Source organism: Indicator indicator, chromosome 8 (genome assembly GCF_027791375.1).
Source record: "Indicator indicator isolate 239-I01 chromosome 8, UM_Iind_1.1, whole genome shotgun sequence".
NCBI lineage: Eukaryota > Metazoa > Chordata > Aves > Piciformes > Indicatoridae > Indicator > Indicator indicator.
The window spans coordinates 25,001,514-25,029,158 of record NC_072017.1 but is presented as its reverse complement, the minus strand read 5'-3'; the positions used below and the strand labels follow the sequence as shown (position 1 = coordinate 25,029,158).

General features: G+C 39.1%; 1 protein-coding gene across 1 annotated transcript in view; it reads right to left on the bottom strand.

The window, feature by feature from the left end:
* Window positions 1-27,645, bottom strand: part of TNKS (tankyrase) — a 120,847-nt gene that overhangs the window by 6,791 nt on the left and 86,411 nt on the right. The window contains exons 8-20 of the mRNA XM_054382953.1: window positions 27,052-27,238; window positions 25,020-25,141; window positions 22,814-22,905; window positions 22,646-22,724; window positions 13,656-13,827; window positions 11,069-11,148; window positions 10,076-10,221; window positions 9,753-9,918; window positions 6,975-7,194; window positions 6,604-6,713; window positions 4,083-4,271; window positions 2,642-2,879; window positions 1,926-2,008 (exon numbers count right to left, since the gene is read on the bottom strand). Coding sequence (XP_054238928.1) covers window positions 1,926-2,008; window positions 2,642-2,879; window positions 4,083-4,271; window positions 6,604-6,713; window positions 6,975-7,194; window positions 9,753-9,918; window positions 10,076-10,221; window positions 11,069-11,148; window positions 13,656-13,827; window positions 22,646-22,724; window positions 22,814-22,905; window positions 25,020-25,141; window positions 27,052-27,238 — 1,884 coding nt within the window. The remainder of the gene's footprint in view (window positions 1-1,925; window positions 2,009-2,641; window positions 2,880-4,082; window positions 4,272-6,603; window positions 6,714-6,974; window positions 7,195-9,752; window positions 9,919-10,075; window positions 10,222-11,068; window positions 11,149-13,655; window positions 13,828-22,645; window positions 22,725-22,813; window positions 22,906-25,019; window positions 25,142-27,051; window positions 27,239-27,645) is intronic.

The window sequence follows — 27,645 nt, the reverse complement described above, 5'->3', positions numbered from 1 at the left end:
TGCATGGGTCCACTTGCATGTGTACCAAACTAGTGGGTGAGCTGTCCTAAGTCATGCTCAACTATTCAGCTCTTTTTGGAACTAACACTGTGAGGACACACACAGCTATTCATATGGCTGCAATATATCAATGTATCCCCAATCACCTGACAAGGTTTTAAGTTTCAAGGTGATGGTGGAAGCAGAAAGATAATAAAACGTGATGTCAAATAAACACTTTTAAAATGGACTGAAGATAAAGGGCAAGTACAGCACACATTTTTTTTATTACTATAAAGTACTTGTGCACTGAGGTGATTCTGTGACAAAGATTTCATGTGGAAGAGATAATTACATAAAAGCTACTTGCAATTTTACACATTAAACTAGAATGGGAAGCTCAGCAAATTCTAGGGAACCATATAACTTGATTCAAAAGAAGCTGTACTGTTAGCACAACTGGACTTGCAGGTATGAACTGTGCCCACCACAAACTGAGTACCATTCATTCAAAAGAAAGCAACTCAAGCAAGGTATTAACATCTGTCCAACTGAGCAGAAAACAATCCCACTGGGATTGCTGTGGAAAAGGCACTGAAGACACTCATGTGCAGTGGAACAGTAAAAAAAAGAGAAGAAATGCAGTATTAGAAAACATCAGCAATGGGCTACGGCCAAAGTGAAAATTTGCACATGAAGGCACTGCAGTGCTTGGAAAAAGCATCTTAAAACATTAAGGACAATGAGCTTGTTTTCACTAGTAAGAAACTTACAAGGGTAGCTAAACAGTTTCAAAACGGTGAATGAATACAGTGAATATGATTTGCATTATTAAATCTTATTAGTAGGGAAATATATTAAAACAGGTTAAGGAAGCAGAAGTAGAACAAAACCAGCATGGTAACACCAAGGTTTGAAAAATAGTAAGAAAGAAGAAATGTGAACAGACTGTAGGCTGGTTTGAGATTGGTTTGCTTCTTAATAGAAGCAGTTCCAAACTAAAGAGATTATGCTTGATATAAAAGAAGGGGAAAAAAAGAATCATATAGTATTACAAATTTGGGGAGATACCTCCTGTAATGTTTCATGGAAATAGTTGGAACTTTTTCAAATGCAATACATTACATTTCAAATGTTTGTCTCCTGACTCATCAAATCCAGCCTCTGGCACTTGCACCTTTCACTTCCACCACTCTGCCCATCTTGCTCATGCAAACAAATTTAACTGTCACATGTTAAATTTAAGAAACAGTCCACAAAAGGAGTCTACAAAGACATTAGAGGTGCTTTTGCTCTAAGCAGTAGCCAAAGCTTGAGAAACTGTTACATTAGTTGCATTCTTTTCATATGTTGTGAATTACTGATAAACCTACAGTGATTTTCCCCCCATCTCTCAATTCCATTTGAGACTTTCTAGCCATGCCTAATTAATGCTCTAGTCCTAACCTATTAGGGAATGACTACACCTTGGTAAACTAGGTTATTATTTCAGCTTATAGTCAGACTGGAAGGTTTTCCAGACCTAACCCAAGTGTCATGTGCAGCACTACAGGTGGCAAAAGGCTTGATTGGATATCAAGACTACCCAAGTACAAGTGACATTCCAAACTAATTTTGTTACAGCCATCACATTCAAAGTTCACAAAGTCCAACATACCTCTCAAAATAAAAGCCAAACTGGCAGTCATCACGTATGTGTAAGAAAGGGAAAGGCAATGGATATCTGAACTAAACCAGACAAACAAAAATTTCACAAGTTTCTCAACTTCACCATAAAGTACCTGGTAACTCAGTTGCTGTTTTCTTGGACACACTTGTTTTTCTGTAATGTGAGGTTGGTTTTTTTTTGTTTTTTGTTTCCCTTTATCAATCAGGCAATGAAAACATGCCTCAAATTAATTACATTAGTGTCTTTTTAAAGCATACGGACAGAGATGAGAACTTACCTGCTCTGTCTCAAAGATGTCACGAAGATGTTCAAGACCCAGGCTTTTTAGGAACTGGGTAATGTTCATATCAAGGCCAGAAACTACAAGAGAAGAAAGAAGTCATTATATCCTATGTATCTGAGTTAAAAATAAATAAACTAATCAAACAATACCACTGATTCTTTCAAAATTCCCAACTCAGATTCTTTTTATGCTTAGTTTGTCTATGTCTATAATAAACAATCCACTTCCACTATGTAAAAACTCAATGTTCCCAACTCAGAATCAGCAGTTAAAAAGTGGCAAATACAGGCTCATATTGCAAAGAGAGGGAAAAGAAGAGTGGGTGTATTTTTCAATATAATCATTAATAAAACATGAATTCCAGGTACTAATCAAAGGGTTTTTAAAAGTGTTAGCACACCCCCCCCCCCTAATCATAATTCTTTCATCAAAATAATTCTCATTGGATTTTCCATGTAAAATCAACCATGAACATCTGGGCACTTGATCAGATCTGCTTTGGTAGGCAGACCTAATCACTGATAACAAAGAAAGATGGAGTGAACAATGCTCAACAGAGCATGCATCAGACACTTTAAAATGCAGGTAATAGCTAAGGCTATACAATATTTTCTGGCAAGTCAGAAACACTTCCCAGATAAAGCAAGGCCTACTGTGATACTAAGCTACTGTACTTCCAGCAATGTAAACTTGTCCAGCAGCAAAAGCACCTTCTCCTTCCTTCCTTTCAGTTCCTGCTGCTCCGTCACCAGCATTTGATGCCCCTCCTACAGCTAGGTCTGCCAGTGGCCCAGTGAGGTTATCTATACTGCTGGCAGCAGAGAGGCAGGATGGTGTAGATGCTGGTGAGATCAGGGAAGCACTAACAACAGTAGCCTGAGGTTTAAAGCAGGTAGGCAAAGCTTCTGGAGGCATCGCATCTATCAGCAGAGCTCGGATGTCATCTGCCTGGAAAACAGAAAGAACATTCAACATGAGGTTCTATTATCACAAGTCACTGATCTCTGGAAAGAATTTTTCTTTGAATTCAGTTGATTGCACTGTTCCCTCATTAAAAAGGAAACTGCCAATTTTTGTAACATGGGAATTCATAGTTAAAGAACATTCATATTCACTGCTCAGACACAAGTGAATTGGGTTCTCCTCATTTCTAAAGGTAAGTAAGAAGGTACATCCCTTTCTGGCAGTGTTAATGCCAGGAAGAGTAATGCAGCAACTTCATCTGTAATCATTCACAACCTAGGCCAGGCAATGCCACCTCATAATTCCTCTGTCAGGCTCACCTTCTAGTGAATCATTTTGCACTAGATCAATGTTTCAATGGAAAGACTAACCATTGCTGTAGGAGAAATATGAACTTAACTAACAACTGGATCTTGCCTTTGTTCACTAAATTAAAGCAGGAGTCTCATCTTCAAGAACTTCTTCCTTGTATGTCCTTATACACCATGATTAAGACATCCTTATTTTCCTCCCACAGAAATCAGATAACTTTTTTTTATGATGAATGATACAAAACTTTCTAGAGCTCAGATAGCTGGAGGATGTCTCTTGAATTCTCCATAATCAGTCACTGGCCTTAAAAGACACAGCAACCAATCTGATTGCATTATCTGTTCCACCAAGACTGGTTAACTTTGGACAGACACACACATGTAATCTTATTAAACCTTTTTAACCAGCCACCACTGACACCACTAACAAGAAAGTTTCTGGATGCCAGTTTTAGAAAAATTTTGATAGCCACCTGCAACAGTTAGAATTTTGTTTCAGAATTTGATCAAAAAAAGAACTGAGGTAATATACAGGCACTGGGAACAATCATCCTTTAAATGATCCCATTCCTCTAAAGGCCCATCTGATTTTCAATCCAAGTTAAACAAAATCTCCAGCAATGAGAAGATTGATCCCAGAAGTGAATCCTTAAGCACAAGCAAACCTTAAATCACAAGTTAAGATCTCAGGCAGAGGAAAAAGCCTGGACCTACAGGTAGAAAATCATAAACAGATACTGTGGAGATGCTCATCTCCTTTCTCCTCAGCACAACAAAAGCTGAGGACCACTGATGTCACGGAGTTATAGAAAGCCATGTAACATGCAGACCAAATCCTCCAGAGAAGTCTGTGGTTGTCATGCTAACATGAACTTACTGTTGCCAGGTCTAGTGGTGTCTGACCCTCTTGGTTCTTCATAGTTGGATCTGCTCCATGAGCTAACAGCAGAGCACAGAGCTGTGTCCTCCCTTTTTGTGCAGCTTCATGCAGTGGTGTGAACGCCCATTTATCTGTTGCATTTACACAAGTGTTGTATTTGATCAACAGTGCTGCTATATCCACATGCTGGAAAACAGAAGGACATCTTAATCAATATAACACTGGACAAATACTTTCCCTTTTCATGCTGGAGGTAATGGTGCTCAGAGACCCCTGCAATTTCCCTTTAGCTCACTTTTCTGCTTCCTGTGTCTATGTAGCAATGCATCTCCTCAGGTACCACTTTATACTGCAGCTCCACTATCACCTGTATCTGTGCACTACCAGATCATCCACCAGCACTTCATAATTGGGATTAGGCATGGAATTATATTTCTACCAAACGATCCCAAATACACAGCATGAAGGTTGTCAGCTGCAGGAGCGGACACGATACCTGATCCAGCATAAACCCAAGAGTTAGTTGTCAAAATATCTGCAGACAAATTTGAACTGGAAACACAAATTTACAGGGCTGCAACATTTGTGACATACTAGAAGCTCCAAAGATCAACGTGCTGCACTGCTGAGCTACCACTTAAATGCCTTTACACAGAAGTCTTCATTGTACTTTATTTCTTTCTTGCAATTTCTTACAAGACTTTGAACCCACCCATGGCAACACAAATTTGTTCTTTCTATAATCACGTTTTGTGAGAGAACTGTAATTGATAAAATGCATTATGAATGTTACAAGGGACAACTGCTTTACACAGGCTATGAAAGTAATAATCTTACAACCATATGCTTCCATCAATATCCTACCCTTGAAGTCTGCAAAGTTAGAGAACGGAAAACTGGCACATAGAATTTTTCGCTGTCTTTGGCCAGTTACTTGTTGAGCCCAGCTAAGAAATAAAACACCAAGTAGTTAAAATTAGTAGGTGGGAGTGTGAAACACTGAAATGACAAGCAGAAGTGCAAAGACTTGTCAATAGATGTCATTTTCTCTGTCAATGGCAATTAACTGACTCTCCATGGCTCTTGAAAAAGGGCTTGCTCTCTGAGTAAGTGTGGTTTGAAGAGACTGCTGACCTTATTTTTCCTCTCTGCCAAACTTTTAAAGCCATTGCTGCTCCTGTGACTTTTCTGCTCCATGAAACCCTATTGAGGGACACACAGCATGAAGGGACTGGGTGGAAAAACTGAAGACACTTTTGTGAAGAAAAGGTTGAGTCTGTGAAATCTGCCAGCTATGAACTTGAGAAATCAATACTCATCTCCTCTATACCTCCCAACACAGAGATCTGAATGGGCTGATGACACCTCAGAGAGAAGTGTGGGCCACCACAGAAAAAGCATACAGCAACTATTCGCTAAATAAGCTGTTAGAAAAGCACCAGACACTGCCTTGGTAACACTTTTCTTTGAAAAAGCAACCAGATTAGATTTGCATTACGATTTTCAGAAGTGATAATCTACACACTTGGAGATAACCTCCAGAATGGGCTGTTCCATCACCTTTCCAGGGATGGAGGCAAGGCTGACTGGCCTGTAATTTCCTCTGTCCTCCTTCTTGCCTTTTTTGAAGACCAGAGTGACTGTCTTTAAATCAAAGTGAACACTGTACTTCACTTCATTTGGCTCTCAAATGAAAGTAATCGTGGTTCTATTATGATCACCTCTCCAAGATTTTGCCAGGGGCCAGGTAATAAAAGACAAAACATATCATGAGACCCATCAAAAACACTACCTGAGCTTCACACCATCTGATTGTAAGCACATGGCTGGGAGCTTCCCGAGTACTGTCTTTATACAATTATACAATTATTTCCAAAATAATAATTTATCCCCTCATCCACAATTAACAGCTGCTTATAAGCAATCTATCAGGCATCTGTGCAATTGATATGCACACAGATGCTCCCTCCCAGATGGAGGAAAGAGGGCCTACCTCATCCAGTATGGTTTGAGCTGGCCACTACACCCCCACTGCAGTAAACAGCTTGCCCAGGAGGACACTCAATAGCCCTTCAACACTTTAGCTTTACCAAAAGCTCCCCTCCCACCAGAAGTCAGTTGTAACAGATCTCTACTTCTTTACATCATCGCCTACACGTGATCCCCTGGTATTGTTCTCTTCCTTTAAAGGCTTTCAGCAACAACTTGAGGTCTTTTCTGTTTTAACAGTCACCCCAAATTTAGGACTGTTCAATGCTGTACTTCTGCTTGCCTTCGTAAAAACTATGTTCTGGTGATCCTTCCAAACTTTAGCCTTTATCTGCCACAGCACACTTGAATCTGTCTTCTGAAGAACACTGCAAACAGAGCTTGCAACATCAACTTAGCTCAACAAGTACTTCATGTCATCAAAATCTGAACTATGCTCATAGCAAGACACGTGTAAAATAACTGGCTTTCAATGTGACTTCAAGGAGTTCCTTCTTGGTCTGCTCATGGCAAGAACGTCTGCACCTACCCCATAGGATGCTGCATTGTGTAGGGGGATTAATCCTCCTTTGTCTTGGGCATTAACATCAGCACCATGCTCAAGTAGGTATTCAGCTACTTCCAAATTGTTGTAACCAGCTGTAGAAAAAGCACAAGAAAAGAAATCAGATATTAGAAGAGCTGAGCTAAAGAAAAATTATTAGACAGAAAAGCTGAAGCAATTTTCTGACTGCAAAAAAACTGTATTACCTCTTGAAATACAGCTGCCATAGTTAACAACCTTCTGTACAGGACAATTCCCAGTGAAACTCTTATTCTATCAGTCGTGGTTTTGGTGGTTAACTTCTGTAGCTCTACCATAAACATACAAAAGCCTTCAAAACTTGGTGAGTCACCCACCTGCAAGATGTAGTGGTGTTGAATTTCTCCCCTGGGTGTCTCTGCAGTTGATATTTTCTTGAGTACACAGCTTCTGCACTCGTGCCAAGCACCCCTTCTTGGCAGCATCTAGCAAGGCAGCATCTCCTCGCAGTAAGTCCTGGATATCTGTGTCTCCTTCTTTCACCAAATCTAAAGGAGTGTTTCCATCTCGATTCTTTTTTGTTGGATCAGCTCCATGCTGCAAAGTGGAACGCTACTGTCACAACCATGAGCAGAGCAGTGCACATGAAAGTGTCACTATTTTATGTCACAGAATAGGAGATGGTGGATTTTTCTGACCTGCTGTCATGAAGTACCAACTGTGTAGATTAGTAGGCACGAGAATAAACCCATGGGGCTGAGGCCTAAAGCACTAAACTGCAACATAGCTGCGGATTTCCACTCCACAGGCAAGAATTGCAGCCCTCTGCAAGAGCTGCGACTGCTCCACTTGCAAATGAAATAAGTTCAAGTGCATATCCTGCATATAGCTACACCTTAATGTCACAACAGGTGCTGTACAAAAGCCAGCTACAAATACCTCGCTGCCAGCCAATCTTTCCCTGCTTCTCCTGCAAACTGGCTAGCAGCATACCTTTCTGAGCTAGTGAAGCCAGACCCTCAGTTTCATTAAATGCCACCCTGCTGTTGAAAGGCACTCCTTTTAGAAGAGAAAACAGAACAACACTAATTTCTTCACCTTCCAACAGGTAACAACATTGTCTTAAGCAGTTTACAGGCCCTGGAAAGCAGTGAAGAACACATTTTGGTGGAAATGTGAAGTAGATTTGAATGACTGCTGGAGTGTATCTGCAGTGGTAAGTACTAGAGCATGGGAGGACAGGAGCATCAATTTACATACAGCATATGGTGTGAGTCATGTCCATGTACAATTTAGTGGGAGAACAGCTCCTTCTCTGATCGTTCTCAGCAGCAGTGGGAAAAAACAAGACAGACAAGGCAGGGGCATCTGCTGGCACTAGAGTTCTCTGGCTGGCCACTTCAGAATCAGCACAGTGGTCCAACCTCCACCAGCAAGTCTACCTTGCCACTTCTCACTGGAGATGCTGGCAAAGCTGTGTTAAGGTGAGCCACAGGGAATGAGCTGGGCATATGAAGAAGAAATTAAATGCCTTGTACTTGGAAGCAGTACAACAGTGCACAGGGTGAAAAGGGTACATAGTAAGAGACAGGAAGGGACAAAGTACTGGTTACACAGTACCAGTTCTGCAGCTGTAGTGCTTTTGGGGAGAGCATTCTTTGCACAATTCCTTTTAAACTGCAATAGCTTCTCCAAGAAATGAGTTCAGATTCCTTAAAACTCATCAAAATTTGAACTATTAAAATATTCTCCAGAATAAATACCTAGATGAAGAGACACCGTCTTCTGAGACCTCTTCAAAGACATAGTAACAATAAAAAGCAATGAAAAAAGCAATTACCTCCAAAATGCCTGTACATTTTTGTTTCCTTTTTCAATCAGAACAGGGCAGAAAGACTGCAAGTCAGGAGGAATCAAGCTCAACATCCATGGCTCAGCAGAACTGACACCACTGCCAGCTGATATAAGAGACATAGCAGGAGAAGGCCTGACCAAACTGCACTGTGAGCACATATCCATGGATAGCCAATGCCTTTACAAAACTCTGTCACCCTAAGGGTACATTTAACTCTTGTGCAAGAGTGATTTCACAGAGAAAGATTTCAGCACTTTTCTACTTTTGTAGTACATCCCTTTAGGATTCTTTGAACACAAAAAATGGTTACATTCCCAGTGGAATGATCAGAAAACTCCAGAGACTTCCATTGTCAATAAAATAACAGTGTGTTTGAGAGATTACAAGTGCTTCTGTAGCCTAAGCTTGAGGTGTTATCTCCAGGGCCATCATCATGCCTACTCCACAGAAACCTCTGAGTATCTTCTGATTTCTACTTCAGATGTGTTTCCAACTGATATGCTACCCCCTGAATGTTTTTTGTGGTAATCAAGTGAAATAATTAGTCAGACGGAAATAGTGGGGCTTTCCAGCAGCAAATGAAAGGAGAAGTGGACAGGGAAGAATCTCATCAATTCTGACTTACTGTGCTTCAGATGGACACAAAGTAGGCAAGGCTAAAACAGGACATAGGACTGACAAGAAATTCTACCCTAGCATCCTTCTTTTACCCTCCTATGGCAGGACTTGACCTTACATTAAATTGCTCAAACTCATGTTTCTTACTGGCAACATGTTGGCATTACCTCATGCCTTTTACAAGTTCTTCCACTAATTATAATGAATGTTTACTCCTCAGTCTATTAATACATATTTCCTCCAGAAGCCTGATAAATTATATAAATAAATTATATTAACATAACAGATTTAAATTTCTTACATGCCAGACACCAATTAGGAGCCACCTTCAGTGGCATTTCTGTAAGTAGTTACAAAGGTGTACTTAACTGCAGCAACTGCTCCAGAAAGGGATGAATAGGATAAGTTGGGATTTTTTTGCACAAACTCAGCTGCTTTCCTAGTTTGAGCCTTAGGTCCTACTTGACTAATAATGTTAATGCATGTACTGGGAAAACTAACTGTATGGATGATTCTTTGTGAGTGAACTGGCATTACACAAGAAACCACCTGACAATTGTAAGACGAAAATAGATAAAAAGCCACCATGAAGGACTCATACATGCATATAACTACATTAACCTTCAACAAAACCAAACAAGTACACATTTCAAGACACATCTCAGACCTGCAGATCACATACTTTTAAAAGCAGCTTGCAGATTTCGTATTTTCCTTTTGCTGCTGCTTCATGCAGAGGAGTGAATTTCCACAGGTCTGCCACGTTGACAGAAGCACCGTGCCTCACCAGGAGTTCAGCCACTTCGTAGTGTCCGTAAGAACAGGCATTGTGCAGGGGTACTAAGCCACTAATCAAAGAGAAAGTATTAAGAGTTACAGAAAATAAAATCCAATATGCAATCAGATAAAAACACGATGGTTACAGAAGCCCAAACCAAAATTAATAGTGGGAGGTGGAAATAGCACACTAATATACAGTGAAGCACGTAACGGAATGAAAGGTACCCTTTATCTTTGGCATGTACATCTGCTCCATGGTGCAACAGATACTCCACTACTGATACGCGGTTGTATCCTGCAGCAAAGTGAAGTGGCGTTGAATGACGGCCTTCCAAGTCTCTGCAATTCACATTCTGTGGACTGCAAAGTTGCTGTGAAGACAAAAGAAGAAACCAAAACCTAGCACAGAACAGAAACAAAGCAAGCACCTCATAAAACCCCTTCAAAAACCAAACCCCAGATGAACAACAAACAACAACAAAAACCCAATGTATTAGAAAGGATGAGCCTCTAAATCATCAAGAATCAGGTTTAAGGCAATGTAACTTCCTCCAGATTATGTTACTGTTTCCATTTTATGTTGTCTTCAGAAATCTAGAACTACTGAGTTTGGCAGTCAAAGGACCTGCTGGTGCACAAAAGTGCTGCTGTTTGAATATGAATATTTGTCATGTTGGGAGTTCAAAACGAGAATACATGCAGAACAGGCTATCTGCAAAATATTTGCCCAGACCAAGTATGAAAGGAAAAACCAAACCTTCCTATGATGCTGGGATTCATGACCTATCTTTGACCTTCAGATGAACAGTGTCTTAAAATGTTAAGTCTGCCACCTCTTAGCACTTTTGTTTGCTTGGCTTCTGACTGAATCATGCACCTGAGGCATGTTTCTATTAGAATGTCATTCAGAGGATAGCAAGGACCACTTCAAAGAATTATGGCTACCATCTGCAACATTGCATCCGAGTCAATCAAAACCATGGTTGTCTGAAAGACTGCAAGAATGAACAACCAACAGCTCAAGAGAAACACCTCAGCACATCTTAATGCACTACTTTATAGAGGGAATTAAAAAAAAAAAAGAAAAAAAGGTTTTTGCCTTCGCATTTTTTGATTTACTATCCGCTGGGCCCTACTTTGACAACTCTTGAAGCAGAGGCTTCCACCAGCCTGACAAAGCCACAAAGTAGAAAATGAACATGAATTGCTCAAACATACCTTCACAGTTTCCAAGTCTCCAGCTTTGGATGCTTCTAACAACCGATAATCCACATCAGATGTGCGCACAGGTGTACTTTCTACATAGGGAAAAAGATGGTGTAGGATTACCTAGGATCATCAAGTGTTATTAACTTGTGCTCAATGTATTTTCCAAACTGAGGGAAGGAAGAAAGTCAGTTGTAATTTTTAAAAATGCAGCTGGGTCCATAGAATGGTTTAGGTTGGAAGAGACCATTAAAGATCAAATAGTTCCAACTAAATGCTGTGGACAGAGACATTGTTTTGTGTAGTTTTGCTACCTCCTTGCCTCCATATTCACTGCAGGAAGAAGAGAGGAAGTGAAAAGCAAATCCTACAAGCTCAACTCATATGTGAAGAAATGCTCTACAATGAAAGAAAGGCTAAGAATGTTTAGGGAAAAAGGGATAGTGGCACTGTTAACACGGCCAAAGCTGCCAGCTCATTTCCTTAAGCCTACCTCCATCTTTTGGAGCAGTTTCACTAGCAAGCAGTTGGACTTCATGATCTTAAAGGTCTTTTCAACCTCTATTATTCTATGATTTTAAATGATTGAAACATGCTCTAGGAGAAGAATGGCAGCAGGGGTTTGATGCAAATGTTAATGACTGTGAGCAGAGCATAGCATGCATGTTGTTGGAATGGGTTAAGACTTCAGCTCACACATTCATTTCATTTGCCTTCCTTTGCTCTCCCCAACAGCACACCACCTCAGCATCCTGAGGCAGGGAGAGACTAGATAAGGCTAAATCCCATACTGGATCCAAAGCTTTGCTCCTTTGCAATTGTTTATTTCTTCTCTGGACTATAGTCTTTGTCTTCACAAGACAGCCAAGATGCTGACTTTGGTCAGGGTAAAAAAGGAAATCAATCAGAAACACAATCTAATTACTAAAGAAAAGATAAATTCCAATTCCACTAGATAAGAACTTGAGTACCAAAAGGCTGCACTGAGCAAAGAACCAAACAAATCTTACTCTTCAAAAAAAGCAGAATCAGCAGCATTTTCTAATAAGCATTTGAAAAAATTAAGAAGTTTACTTAACAAGCTTCCTTACATTACATGGCCATCCTCCTACCAGCTGCAAACAGAATCACAAGCATCTAGAGTAAAGTTGTATCCACCAGCTACCACATTGTCAGAAAGCTGTTTTGTTATGTCACAGTTGGGAAGTAGCTCAACTAGTAAGTGTGAGGAAAATGTCCAAAACCACACAGAAAACATTTTCAGCTGTGATCCCATGAGTTAGGTAACAATCTCTATCTAAACAATTCCAACGTGTAAAAAAATATTTCTTTAATCCAATCTCTAAAAAATAAGCAGGCAGTAGTATTTTCTAAATTACTTCAGCACTCATTTACTGGCTTTGAAATACAGAGTGCACAAAGTGTGAACAATCCTATGATACACGCATTTTTTCAGCTTTTGAATCTTGAGTACCTTCATGGAAAGGCTGCTACCTCTCCCAATGAAAGCAGCACAGTATGACTTCCATGAAAATTAATTCAGTTCAAAATAAAATTATCATTTTCAGAACACCTGTAAGTTTACTATTAACAAATCGAACTTCTATTCTCTTCAACAGCGGGGAGATGTTTACTTCTGATTCTCTCTCTCCATACTCATACATACAGCCACAGTCCTACCTTAAACAGGTAATGCTACCCATGAAACCAGTTATGTCTCAGGACAGGGTACATTTCAAAACAGTCCTTCCTTGCACTGCTGTGAATTGCCTTATTTTGCAAGTTTTAAAGCCAACACGGTTGAGAACACTGAAGGAAATGAAGTTTGTAGCTACCATGCATGGATCTTCTCATCTGTTTGGATATCTGCCTGTCTTTGACTACATATCACACCGATGTTAAGTTACAGCTGCTGATGCAATTATTCTGCCTACTTGCAAAAAATTCAAGCGACATGGGTAAGAGGATACAAACTCTCAAGCACTGATGTTAAAAATAGTGACACCATCTTGAAAGATTTGTTGCTTTTTTAATGCAAGGTATGAACACATGGTTATCTAAACTGTATCCAGAGTACTTTCACAATAAAAATCTTTCTCTGCTGGACAAGCAAGAGATTTGAAACAAAAGTTCAAATGTTACAGCAACTATCAGGATTTCTCTGCTACCAGCACTGTGCTTATGACTGCTAAAGTATGGAGTACCTAACAGGGTGGCTGCTGAGAGGAAAAAGGTTTCTCACATGTTTAGCAATAATTTTCCAGCTGCCTTGGAACTTGATAACAAAAAAACCCCAAACTCCTGACATCTGCCTTGCTACAGTCTCCCTGTAAAGCAGCATATTTCAAGTCTACAAGCCGTTTATTTTATTCCCAATTTGCACAAAATCACTGAACTGAGCAGGGCTTTTTTTGCTTTGTTATGGTTTTCTTCTGAAAAGTATGAAGTAAATATTCTAGATGTGTTCACATGACAGCTGATGGGAGAGATGAGACAACCACTGCAATGCAAGTCTCTTGCATTTAAAAGTAAGTAAGACCAATAGCTTTGGAAAGGGAGAAGCTACATCTAAAATACACAAGGCTTTATTTTTACCCACCACTTAGAATCTGTTGCACTGCTTCATTTCCCATCTGTGCTGCTGTGAAGCCTTGTAAAGAGATGATGGAGGGATCAGAGCCATAATTCAGCAAGAGCCGACAGGTCTGCAAGTGACCTGCCAGTGCAGCCCTGTGCAACGCTGTTTGACCAAGTGTGTCCAGTGCATTCATCTGAAAAATAAGCAGCAATACAAGAAATAATTAATTATAATTAAAAGCCTACACCTGTCGCAGCCCTTATTAAGAAGAGCAATAGCAATAATTTTCCAGCATATAAATTTAACTGTCAGTACCTCTGGCATCGCAACTAAACAAACACAAAAGACAAAATCACTCCAGTGTACAGATAATTTACTGTACATGCTTCCCTGCCTTTTAACAAAGCAGGTTAATTGTTTGCACAGGTAACACGCAACACAGGATGCCCAAAACCATTCAAAAAATAGTAATCAAACCTCTGACAAATTCAATGAAGATCAACTTTGTTCAAGAAAAGCAAAACTTTCACAGAAGAGGTAAATTATTAACCAAACAATTCAAACATCTTCCAGCTTAAAGGAAACTACCATCTGTCACCCTCAGGAAGTGAATTAACATTAAAAAAAATTAAACATAACAAAAATCAAAGCAAAACGAAGGTGTCAGATTAGGAATTCTATGAAGGAATACAGGGGGGAAGTAAAGGGAGGGAGAAGTTGGATACAAGCAATCCATTTCCTCCTCATTTTTCCTGCTCTTATAGATGTCTCACTGGATACAACTCTACCCAATACAAGAGTGTAAACAGGTGAAACGGAATATTGCTTTCAAAGAGTATGATATAAAAGAAACCCATCTGTCTGTCAGGATCTAACAGTATTTAGATAACTGGATGTATCTCCATAAGTTCACTATCAGAGAAAGGAAGAAAATAATAGAAAGCTTTGAAAAGCAGAATAAATACCCCTCATGAAAATAACCTTTCAAGAAGACATTTCATACCCAGCAGCTATTCATGACAAATCTAAATGCAAATGTCTAACAGCGCTTTTGCCACTTTATGAAATACAGAACTACTCTGTATTCTCTGTAAGCAATTCACAACCTGTTATCTGCTTCCAAGACTGCAGACCATGAACTGCATACGTAACAGAGACTGTTACTGTAAAAATTCACTCTTTTACCTTCTGAAAAATCTCTGTGGTGGTAGTGAACAAAGGTTTTCCTTATTATTTCTCACCTAAAGGCAGCCTGAAAATCCTACTACCTTTCCATGAAAACTAGTGGGGAAAAAAACCCCAAACCCCATTTTTAGTAAGATTCATTTAGTTACAGAATATGCAACTTAATTAGGGAGGTAACTATGTAGAAAATACCTACTACCAGAGAGAGTAAAAAATACTTGCAACCACAATATCAAGCCACAGGAAAGAAGAGCGAGCTACCACATAAATACAGCAGAGTGTGATTTGATATTATCTGAAATTCTTCTATATCCCTGAACAATTCTACCAGCTGCTAAAGCAGGAACTTCTCAGATCACAAACCTCTCTTGCAGGAAGGTATACAGGAGAACAGTTCTGCTTCCTTCTGACTGCTCAGCTCATGTCACTCTAATGGGCTTCCCCTAAAAGTTTTGTTTTAAATAAAAACTGACTGGTACCATAAATATTAACTAGATGCTGAATATCTCAAATCCACCATTTTATTCAGATGATGATCCTCATCTGTTTCAGGACATTGGATACCTTTCACCACTGATAAGGTCACAAAGAAAAGTAGAAGTCTGGAGCTGCACAGGTTTACTGATGGTAAAGGCAGGATGAAATGAGACTACTGAATTCTGGAAGTAGCTAATAACCCAAGGAAGAATCATAATTAACATCTTTTGCAACACTGAATTCCTGTATTAAATGTTCCCATAATGAACAAACTGCTGAAGAACAGCAGCAAGACATTCATGCTGCACAACTCAACACTGGCCATATATCTGGAAAAAAATGTTAATATTAATTTGAAAAGAACACTGGCAGAGTCATCAGATCCAACATCTCACATGTCATATGCAGGTCTCCTTTCACCTCCACATAATTATCTTTGCCATCAATTGATTCTTGTGGCAGAGGAGTATCAGCCATTTGAAGAAATGCCTGCTTACTTCTGGTACCAAGAGGGCAGCAGCTGACAGAGGGGTGTGTGCTGTTCTTTCCCTCAGGAGCATAATTAAGCTTTGCAGGAAAAATTCACGGGGAGTATGTTAACTATGAGGCAGATCTGCTCTCACCAATCACGTAGCACTTGTCTAAAACCAACCCAGGAATGTACTGCACTAAGGCTGAATGCAACGGGATGTATTTCCAAGTGAAAATCAATTTGAGCATTACAAATTGAAATTTAAACTGAGATTAAACTTTCTTAAAAATCAAACCTGGGAAGACATATGCTTGCCCACTACTGTGTCTAAAAACATACATCATTTCAAATTCAAGGCTAAAGTTCAAACTCTACTTTGTAAAATGTAAAAATGTCCAAGGTGTACTGCCTCATGTTCTGAGAAGGCAGACTAGACTGTTGTGATGGTTTTAAGTGAGCTCTACTAATATAAAAAAAGAGAAATATTCACCTGGCCCCCTTTATAAAGCAGTCTGAAACTAGAAAGCTGCAACTCTGGATTACTTTACATACAAAGTTTTCTGCAAGGAGTTAAAAGTAACAGGTTTGAAAGCTTTTATTCCACAGCACAGTGGCTCTCGTTTCTTCTCACTTTAGCACAGAACCAGTCACTTCACTGCTCAAACTGCATACACAAAAGCAGAATGCAGTTATCAAATGAAGAGCATTTCAAAGTAAGGTTTTTCATGGAAAAATACCGTCCTGTACAGTATGTACTCCTGCAGAATTCCTTCTGTTCTTTCCTTTCACCTATTTTCTCTTCCCCATCCTGGATATATACAGTAGAGGAATCAAAATGGTCGTATGTCAAACACTGAAGAGATTTTTCTTCCCTGCAGTGCTGCTGCTGTCTCAGAGCAGCGTACACAGTGACTGCAGTATTCTCTTAGCTGCCAGGCACTTGTAACAGCTGGGATCTGTTCAGGAAATTTCTTTTGCAAGACATCAAAAGCATATCAGCTTCCTATTGGTATCAAATGCCTTAAATATGCTACAACCTATTGACACTACAGCAGTCCAAAATGCAACTTCTCTCTGAAATCTTTCTAAAGGACGTATGTTCTGAAAATCACAGGTGAAGCTGTGCTCTGGTAGCTGTTCCAGTATCAGGGCACCCTTCCCTGAACAACACAAACGTTCTCCTGCTGCATTTGTTCTGAAGATAATATGCAATATTTCTCGTGCCTTTGAGCGTCACTAACAATAAACAATATACGAGTGAAGAGAGGCTGGTGGTTATTTCAAGCTCTGTCAGAAACAAAAAAAGAAAAAGAAAAAAGGGCCTGGTTTGACTCTGAAAGCTCCTAAATGATCAAGCGTAAGTCCATGGCTGTCCCTTTGCATAAAAGCTTAATATTAACATCACTAAATCTGGATGTCTTCAGGAGTGCGAAAAGCTGAACCACACAATCCCAACTCTTCATGTTATTAACCATCATAGTCCAGAACCGACTGCATTTCCAAAAGGAAATTTATTTTTTTGATGCTTATTGCTCCCTGAGAAAATCATACCTCTACCTGAAATGTTGGAAACAAACGTATAACAGAGCAAGGTTATTAAAAATCATTTAATTCTGCTGTGTGAGCCTAGTTAAGACGGTGAGTGTTGTCAAATTCATGATCATGAAAGGCTGGCAACATGCTACTCCAGCACACGGAAATAATTGTATTACACAAAGATCCACAAAGCCAGGTCCTTCTAGCAGAGCGGAATGAAGCTATTTCTGCTATGGATACGAATAGGGATACTATCTAATGAGCCTGAAAAGGCTCGCTTTCTCTTCAGAAGAATAGTTTCAGCATTATCCCTTAGAAACATACACAGTTAAACAAATAGCATTCATAACATCTCCACACTTGCCCAAGATACCAGTGAACTTGCATGCTTGCAGGTCTTTCTTTCCAACAATCATTCCAGTTCAGAAAAGACTTTAATCCTTTCCTTCTGCACTGCTAGAAAGCCGAATATCTTTCTGAATATATTAGATTTCCCATGTATCTGTAAATTCAGACAAGGAGCTAGTTATAAGAGATATCCAACTACATAGCAAAACAATAAAACAGAATGAAAGACACTTTTTCAATAGTTCACCACCTTCAAATGAATTTTTGCTTTAAAAAAAAGAATTTTGACCATTTTCAAAGAAACTGCACTTGAAGATTTGCTCACGGGTCTAATAACAAGAAAAAAAAAAGTTTATCTGAGGATTCTTTAAGGATCCTCTGCTTTTAAGTTTCATAATATATTTTGAGGATATTCAATACCAAATAAGCTGTGGTGTGAAACATTGTTTCACACTGCACTTCAGGCAAACAAGTACAAAAAAGGTATGGCACAAAAAAACCCACAGACATTTATGATCAGTGTTCTTGAAGAAAACTCTAAGAAACCTCAAGGTTTCTTACCTGTGCTTTAAATGTACATTTGACCGCCAACTTCTGAAAACTCAATTAATAAGCTAATGAAAATATTTTCACTAACCATCAATCAGCATTGCTTAAACATGCCATACTGACATGCAAATGATGTGCACAAACACCTTCTTGACAGTTCAAATTACAAATCTAGACTATGTCCTCGGTACAGGCCGAGACACAGCAGGACACACTGACATGAGCAGTTTGTAAGTATAGGTTGACTCTTGGTAATGCTAATGTTCTTCAAAATATTTCTCTAAAATAAGTCTAGATTGAGCGTGTTATTCAAGCAGTCTTTCGTTTTTCATTGTAGTCTGACATTCTTCAGAGAGAAAATGTACACAGTGATGAAATTCAGGCTAATAAAAATCTTCTAAGACCATGAACTATCTCATTCATCCCAAGCAAATTCCCTAAAATCAGTCTATACTTCAGCCCATTTTCAAAACAGGCATACTTTACATGTTACCTCACTTCTGCTGTCTGACAACAAATCACTGCTGCTCCTCACGAAAACAGCAGAGTTTCTTCTCTACTGCTAAAACAATCACAAACGATTTTCAGTCTACAAAACTTCATGATTTTGTCTCCTAAATCCATTACTGAATGTCTTTTTGTGGATCAGCTGTCTGCCTTCTGCATTTCAGAAGAAGAAGGTTCCACATTTTTTGAAGCCCCAGCTACTTTTTAAGAAGTATTACTCTCTCTATAACCAGTGGTTTCCAGAAGAGAGATTAAAGCTGACTTAAACAGTACCTTTCCTTTGATGAAATGGCTGCAAAGTAAAGAAAATATGGTAGGTCTCATCCATGCACACTTCAGTAAGTATTTGAAATTGGATCACATAGGAACTGAACATATTGAAAGGAGAAAGGCTGCTCAGTGATGGGTTGTGGGATAATTTTATTTTAATTAATGATCTTGGCATAGGAGAATGCTGAAGTCATGAACATGAAAAAGTAGCAAAAAAACCCAACCCAATATTCTTTGTGTACTACAAGACTACAGGAAGGGTTGGAGTACTACTCTGTCATGATTATTAAAAAGGCAAACATGATACCAATACACAATAGTCCAGCATCTACATTAGAGATATGGAACTGCCATTATGTAAGGCAGTGAGTAAATGAACTCCACTCTTGCTGTCTGAGCTCCAAGATTTCCTCTGCTGCTAGTAAAAAGAAGGATTAGAAGGATGATTAGGAAATGGCAGTGTTCCCTTATAAGGGAAGGCAAAGCACCAAAACAAAGGCTAAGAACAACCAGTTTGTTCACTGAAAATACTTCAGCAAAGGAAGCAGCAAAATGGAAAAGAGGTATTTAAACTGCAGGACAGTGCTGTTTGAAGAACAAATGGATATTTGCTGTGATGCTGCTATTGCAGGGGATGCACCAGCTCATGAAAACACTTTCTTGTAAAAAAAGGTCAAGGCACAAAAAGAGTAAGCATGAAAAATAAGGCTTCCAGAATCACAGCAAACAGGAAAAAAAAAATTCAAACCCTTGTATCAAACATCAGGGATTAAAGCTGCCATGTGAAAACAATCAAAACCAAAGAAATATCAATGTTAGGAGTGTTTGATGAATCAAATGCCTACAGTCAAAGCATGACCAAGAGGTCAAATGGTAACATACAAGCAAGACAAACATTTTAGAGTGATCATATATGCCTAGCTAACCAATTAATACTCTAGAGCACATCCCATCTAGGAACTTCAGTTAAGACCTACCTCTGATGAAAAACTATGATTGCATTATGTACTGTTTTACAGATGGGGAACATAGGACACTGACAAAGAGGGACTTGATCCACTATAGAATGGAAATTACATGCTTAATTTCGAGTGGTCTTCTGCCCTGCAGTTAAGTGATCTGCTAGATCATAAATGTGAATGGCTCTAGGGAGCACTAATTTAAATACCTACAGTATAGCAGCAGGCTTTCCAGAAACCCCCAGTACACAGCACCTCCTTGTATTTCAAAGCAAGTAGTACTTGTGTAGCAATACGCTGGAAATTCCAGCATGTTCAGTCCAGTGCCTACCCAAGTACCATCAGTACTGAATTCATGTACAAATGCAGGTCCATAAAGCCATGAGGTATCAATTCCTATGGCAAAATGAATGTTTTTTTTCACTTTCAGTGCATAGGTATGAAGAGTGAAGCTGGGGAAACGGTAAAGAACAGTTCTAATGACTAAATCTCTGGCCCTGCTTCCCCCCCAGGAAGATTTTGTTATGTTACTACTGCATCAAGATTCTCAAATATGATAAATTCTGTCATAGTATTGTTACTAAGCTATTTTATGATGTCATTTCAGTACGACAGACATGAATCATCTACTGAAACCTGGCAATAGGATCTCACAGAGGCTTATAAATTACAATTCACTATATACAATCACATTGCTTGTACCTCCTAGCAGATCAAGAGTGACACACTAGATTACTACAGGTGTATTTCTTATTTTCTAGTTTCATTTCACCTGAATGAAGGTGAAAACTCAAAAATAATAACATGAGTCCCCTTAAAAAAGAAAAAAAGGCAGCTAGTTTATTATATTTAACCACTGTGAAGAGAGTTATCTATCAGGAAGAACGTCTGAGAAAATTGAGTAGCTAAGTATAGTATGACCATGAATGTGAATTTTGCTTCTAAAACTCGGAGAAAGATCATTTTGAAATACCTCTGGAAGACGTTTAAGAGACATCCTAAATAAAGCCAGTTATACTTTTCTCTGTCTTTAACTAATAACTTGCTGAGTCATGTGTTTTTAAGCAAGTTTGACAACAGGCTTATGACCAAGTGGGTAGATGAGGGAAGAGCAGAGGATGTCATATATCTTGACTTCAGTAAAGCTTTTGATACAGTCTTCCATAACATCCTCACAGAAAAGCTCAGGAGATGTGGCATAGATGGTTGGTCAGTGAGGTGGATTGCAAACTGGCTCCACAACAGAATTCAGAGGGTCGTCATCAGTGGCACAGAGTCAACTTAGAGGTCTGTGGCCAGTGGTGTTCCCCAGGGATCGGTACTGGGTCCAGTTTTGTTCAATATCCTTATCAAGGACCTGGATGAGGGCATTGAGAGTACCCTCAGCAAGTTCCTGATGATACAAAACCAGGGGGGGTTGGCTGACACCTGTCAGGCTGTGCTGCCATCCAACATGACCTGGACAGGTTGAGAGCTGGGTGCAGGCAAACCTCTGAAGTTTTATAAGGACAAGTGCAGGGTCCTACATCTGGGGAGAAATAACAACAGGCACCAGTACAGGTTAGGGGCTGCCCTGCTGGAAAGCAGCTCTACAGAGAAAGACCTTGGAGTGCTGGTGGGCAGCAAGTTCTCCATGGAACACCAATGTGCTCTTGTGGCCAAGAGAGCCAATGGGATCCTGGGATGTAACAAGAAAGGTGTGTCCAGCAGGTCTAGGGAAGTTCTTCTATCTCTCTACTCTGCCCTGGTGAGACCACACCTGGAATACTGTGTTCAGTTTTGGGCTCCCCAGTTCAAGAGAGACAGAGACCTGCTGGAGAGAATCCAACCGAGAGCCACGAGGATGATTAGGGGACTTGATGCTCAAGCCCTATGAAGAGAGACTGAGATCCCTGGGGCTGTTTAGTCTGGAGAAGAGAAGACTGAGAGGGGATCTGATCAATGTCTATAAATATATGAGGGGTGGGTGTCAAGTGGAGGGGGCCAGGCTCTTTTTGGTAGTTCACAGTGATAAGACAAGCAACAACGGGTTCAAACTTGAACATAGAAGATTTCACCTCAACATGAGGAGAAACTTCTTTACAGTGAGGGTGACAGAGCACTGGAACAGGCTGCCCACGGGGGTTGTGGAGTCTCCTTCTCTGGAGACTTTCCAAACCCACCTGGATGCATTCCTGTGCAGACTACCCTAAGTGATTCTGCTCTAGCAGGGGGGGTTGGACCTGATGATCTCTTGAGGTCCCTTCCAACCTCTGATCTACTGTGATACTGTGATACTTTAGTCAGCATCTACCAGCGGCTAAAGGGCATGGTAAATCAACCTGAACAAGAGAATAAGAAACAAACAAGGGCCAAGAGATGCCCGGCACCAGACTACTCAACTCAGAAGACAAAGCAACAAGAGACCCCTAAAGACCACATTTATTAGAAATGAGTAGCAAGATTCACTAAAAAAAAAAAAAAAAGCAAGCTAGACTTCTAAAGCCTGTATTCAGTTACTTCAAGAGAAGATACAGTTTTCAAAGGGGATTCCTGAATGTCTTGTTCTGATTTAAGATAAACACACTTTAAAGTTAACATGAGAAGTACAAAGCATACAGAAGAAAAAGCAATAACTATCATAAAAACTAACACCGAATTTAAGCAATCTACCTCTTTTTCTTCTTCTGGTCTTTTGCATTAAATGAAATACATTTAAGTATATTTACCTTTGCTCCATGTTTATGCAGAACTTCCATGACATCATTATGAGCTTTTTCAGCTGCAACATGCAAAGGCGTCATGAAACTGGCAGGGAGTGGGGAAAGGAAAATATTAGTTTAACATTGCTAGCGTGACAGTTTCTGTTGGAAAAGTTAAAAATGTCAGAAACCTACTCTTTGTTTTTCTCATTAACATTTGCTCCTTTCCTGAGCAATAGTTCTGTAACTTGCTTCCGCTTGGGATGCACGGCGGCCACAGCACAGTGCTGCAAAAAAAGTAAATACAAATTATATTTAATCTACACAGATGATAGAGAGTTTAAGATCCATGACTTCATCTCTTAATCATTCTGCTAAACACCAGACTACAAAATTTACAAACAGAATCACCATATTTCTGCCAAAACATGTAACACACTGAACAAAACACAAGCTAGTGGGCAATGCTAAATTATTTCACTCAGAAAAACAATTTTCACTTTAAAGCTATTTGTCACTTATGAAAAGAAGTGGTACCTTCCCAAATACATTAACAAGGTATCAGGGAAAAACCAGCACATAAAGCACAAAGGAGGTAAAGACAGAGGGTTTGAAACAGGGGTCCGTTAAGATTCTGCTGCTGTTGTCAGATTAATGTGACTTTTGAATGTTGCTTTGTTTCTTCTTTTGTTTCATGAGTACTTAACCTTTCAACCTAACGGCAACTCTGTTATGTATCAAGTTATAAATTAGGTAATAAAGAGGCAATAAAGTTCTCTTAGAGTACTTTCTTTTCCATGCTATGAGAAAGAGATGTCTTTCACCCAGTGCTCTTCAGTGCTCAAGCCTGCCCTTGTGGGAACACTATATAGCCCTTTGCCAGGTGTAACTATTCTACTGCCTGTGGCTGGGGTCAGCCTGTTGGTTCGTGCATTCAGCACCCAGCAGCGAGCACTATGTTCCCCACTTTTTACTTTGATCCTCTGTGGAGCCTAAACTCAATCTGCTCTGACATTTTCAACACTGGCCCTACTAATGCATTCCTGATGCATGAAATTACAAGCATGGTGCCAGAAAAGCTGAACTCCATGCTTTAAAATCAGTCCAGAAATGCTTGTCTCAAGTGTGAATGCCTTACGATAGCAGACTATGAGAAACAGGAGATACTGCCGAATATGTTTGTTTAAATGTTTACCTATGTTTTAATCCAGTAACACATAAAAAGCAGATCATCTCCTGCAACAGAGTTCTCAAACTTTTCAATAACAGAACAATAGCTTTTACAATGAGATGGCCCCCAAACAGAATGATAAGAAGTAGCAATAGTGCTGATAACCCAGTCAAGCAATTACTGAATAGTGAGCCAAAGACATCAATAGAGCTAAAATATCCCATTTTTGCCTAGTCATTTCTGCAGGGTGAACAGGTGAAGAAAAGCAAAGAACACCACAGGACTATGAAGTGATCATCACACAGCTAAAGAGCTGCTGATTTAAGTTAGGAAAAAAAGATAACATCATAACAAATTTCCTACTATCTTCAAATTCAGCCTCTAAGTAGCTCTCCTCTGTCTTGCTTCTAAGTTCAATCTAGGATGCTAAGTCCTCCATGGAGAGAACACAGCATGTGGATGCTTTGTACTCAACACCTGATGTTCTGATCACAATCACAATGTTTAGAACACTAAGTACACAGGTGTATGCCTGCAGCTGAGACCTACCACTATGAAGAAAATGTTCCCTTGGAATAAAGTATCATAATTACAATGGTTTTAGTAATATCGTCAGTCCCTCTCAAATCCATCATCTTCACTGCATCTGGGATACTGGCTGTGTTCTTTACTTCCACTGCTTCTTCAAGCAATGAGACAAGAGCAGGATACTGCCAAGAAAATCTTGAAATCAAGCTTTCATAGCTCATGTGAAATTGTCAGTACTATTCCAGTCCTGTAAGATCCTGTGATACAAACACAGCATCTATTTTCCCTACAATTTTACATATCCTGTGAGGAAAATCTGTAATCCTGGTATGTCCACAAAAAACATTAAGGAAGCACTGGGTTACTGGAATAGAATTTAACCCCAGAAAGACCACAGCAACTGACAAAAAAAAAAAAAAAAAAAAAAAGAAAAAGGTGATGTGAAAAAAAGCAAAGGAGAAGTGAACAATGAACAGGAATTGAGTGGCTGGAGGACTTCTGTAATCTACCAGGAAGAAAACAAAAAGTGCTGAACAATTATATGGTGTGTTTTCTATAACACTAATTTAATTTTCAAGTGTTAGATGACAAATCCTGTATCTTTGATGATGAATATATTTTCATAGTGTAGAAATAAAACTCATCAACTAGCACTAGCACCACATTTATCATAAAACAAATGGATTGACTAAACAATCTCACCAGTGCAGTCTCGTGTGACTGTGGCTGCTTAAAATTAATGATCTCCAAAGCAAGTGTCTTTTTCACTTTGGCTAGGTCTGCCTCTCTTGCTGCTTGCAGTAAAGAATGTCCTTTGAATTCATCTGTTAGAGGAAAAAGATGCATTTAATATTCAGCAACATGTCACATTTATTAATGTTATCAGAGAAAGGTAGCTATACCCAATTAAGAAAAAATAAAGAGTACTTCTCTACATTTCCAGATAGTAGCTGAACTGGGGCACAGAACATGAAACATGGTTTACTGAAATGAAAGGGACATTCTGAAGGAGAGGCAAAGTGATTCCTTGAGTAAAATCCTTACAGCTTTCTCCCTCTTACCCTCCACCCATTTGATATTAAATGCATACATGACCTCTGAATTACCTGTGTATGGGTTCAAGTGAGCATGACGCTACCACATGCTCTTCAGGAAAAAGCATTACAGTTGTTTTTCGAAAACCTCTTTATATTTATAACTACAAATAATTCAATGGAAGCCTGAAGAAATGTGTATAATTTATATATAAAACTTAAGTATAAAATATCAAGCCATTGTTCTTAAAGAAACATAACAGACTAAGCATTTGAAGCCAGTCTGCTACAAAGATGAAACCAATTTTGATAGCAGCTCTATCTTTGGAAGAACAGAGAGGTAGTTTTGTTATTTGCAGTGAAGCATCTTGTTCAGTTTACCAACTAGGTCATTTTAGTTTAAAATAATTTTTAATTTGAAAGAGACTAAAACTGTTTCTCCTAAACGTACAAAGGTAGGTTAGCAAGAATGACATCTGATCCTGGGAACTAGGGGAAAAAAAACTCAAGCTCAGTAAAAATGTCAGTATTGTACTTCTACAAGCTTTTCAAGATGGGCTTTTTTTCTTCCACCCTTGTTTTAAGATCAGGTACATTTGTGGATTTAGCAATAAAAATAACTCTTAAGTTTGTATTTCAAATAGAATTCAAATTTGTTTGTAAATAAAGTATTACTTAAAGCACAATTGCAAATTACACCATGAAATAAATGCAAAGAACTCAGTTATATACTAAACATTATTCTGGCTATACAGTATCTCCCATCAACATACTGCCAAATTTGCCGTAACATTCACATCTGTGTACACATTTCAGTAGACATTAATGGACACAAATATTTCTCCATTCCTTTCCAGGAAGTATAAATATAGAGATTTTTTTTTTTTTCTGCTAGCTTATTTAAACAAATGTTAAATTAATCTGCCTCAAAGCCATAGGCATTATCCAAGTTAGCACAAAATACAAAGAGGTAACTAAAAAGTATAACTGGCATCCCTCTTCCAGAGTAAAGTTTTCTGCTGCATGTAATGTCACCATCTTCAACCTGCCTAGCTGTTGTGAGTAGTGCAGGATCATATTCCTCGTGTGTCAGGGACTTCTGCTATACTGGAAAGGTGACAGAAAAAAAAAAAATCAAAAGCTTATTTACAATTGAGTAAATAAGCTTATTTACATGAGAATCTACTTCTCATGAATGAGTTTTCTGTAACACCATAATGCTTTGTTTTTGTGCCTGTCTTAATTAATTATCTTTTACAGTTTATAACAATAAGAAAACTAATCCCCACAAGAGGGCAAAGGCAGATTCAAGTTGGAACCAAAACATTGTTTTGTTAAAAAGCATAAGGACTGCAAGGACTACAGAAAAGGTGCTGGAATTTCCATCTCCAAGTTTGCATACTGAAGCTACCTACCTTCTGGAAGTTACTCCTTAAGGGTAAGACAAAGCCTGAATACTGTGACTTAACAGTAAAAATACCCATGGTCACCAGATGCAGCAGTGCCTTAGATAATTTAAACCTTAAAAAACTAGGCAATATCACAAACAATATATTAGAGGTATCTGTGTACTCAAAGTAAGAGGCACAGTTGCAGTTACTCTGCTGCTTTGCATCTACCTGTAAAGTATGAGGAAGCTGGCCTGGAAGGAAAGCATTCCTTTACATCCAGCAAAACCTGTCTCTAGTGTGAACACTTACAGGTCAGTCTCTCCCTCAGCTCAGGCGTTGGAGCCATATCGACTGCACTCTTGCCGTGGCAGTTGACTAACGTGGGATCTGCGCCGTGACTCAGCAGGAGGGAGCAGACCTCCACACGGTTCTTGGAAGCAGCCTCATGCAAGGGGGTAAATTGCCAGAGGTCCATAGCATTCACACAGGCACCATGCTAGCACAGCAAAGAATGATTTACATTAGCAAGAAATCATCTCCAACAACTTAGAAGCTTACAGATTTTCACTTCATAATAAAAAACGGTTCCGTTCTTTCATACATGAACACATACACAAAAAAGTAATTGTAAAAACACATGTATATAAAAACACTGTTAAGCATCTATAAGCTAGTTTTTCAGTACAACAGACCTTTCCACATAAAAATCCAAATAATTTGAATTCTACCATCTGTCCAAAGAAGATCAGGTAAGGAAAAAGCCACATACACTGACTTAAGTTGCAGGCTTATGAAATACTTTTTTCCCGTTACTGCACAAAAAAAATGGAAATAAAAAAATTCCTTTTCAACTCTGATACAAACAGTTAATACCTCATCTAACACATCTAAATCTACAGTAAT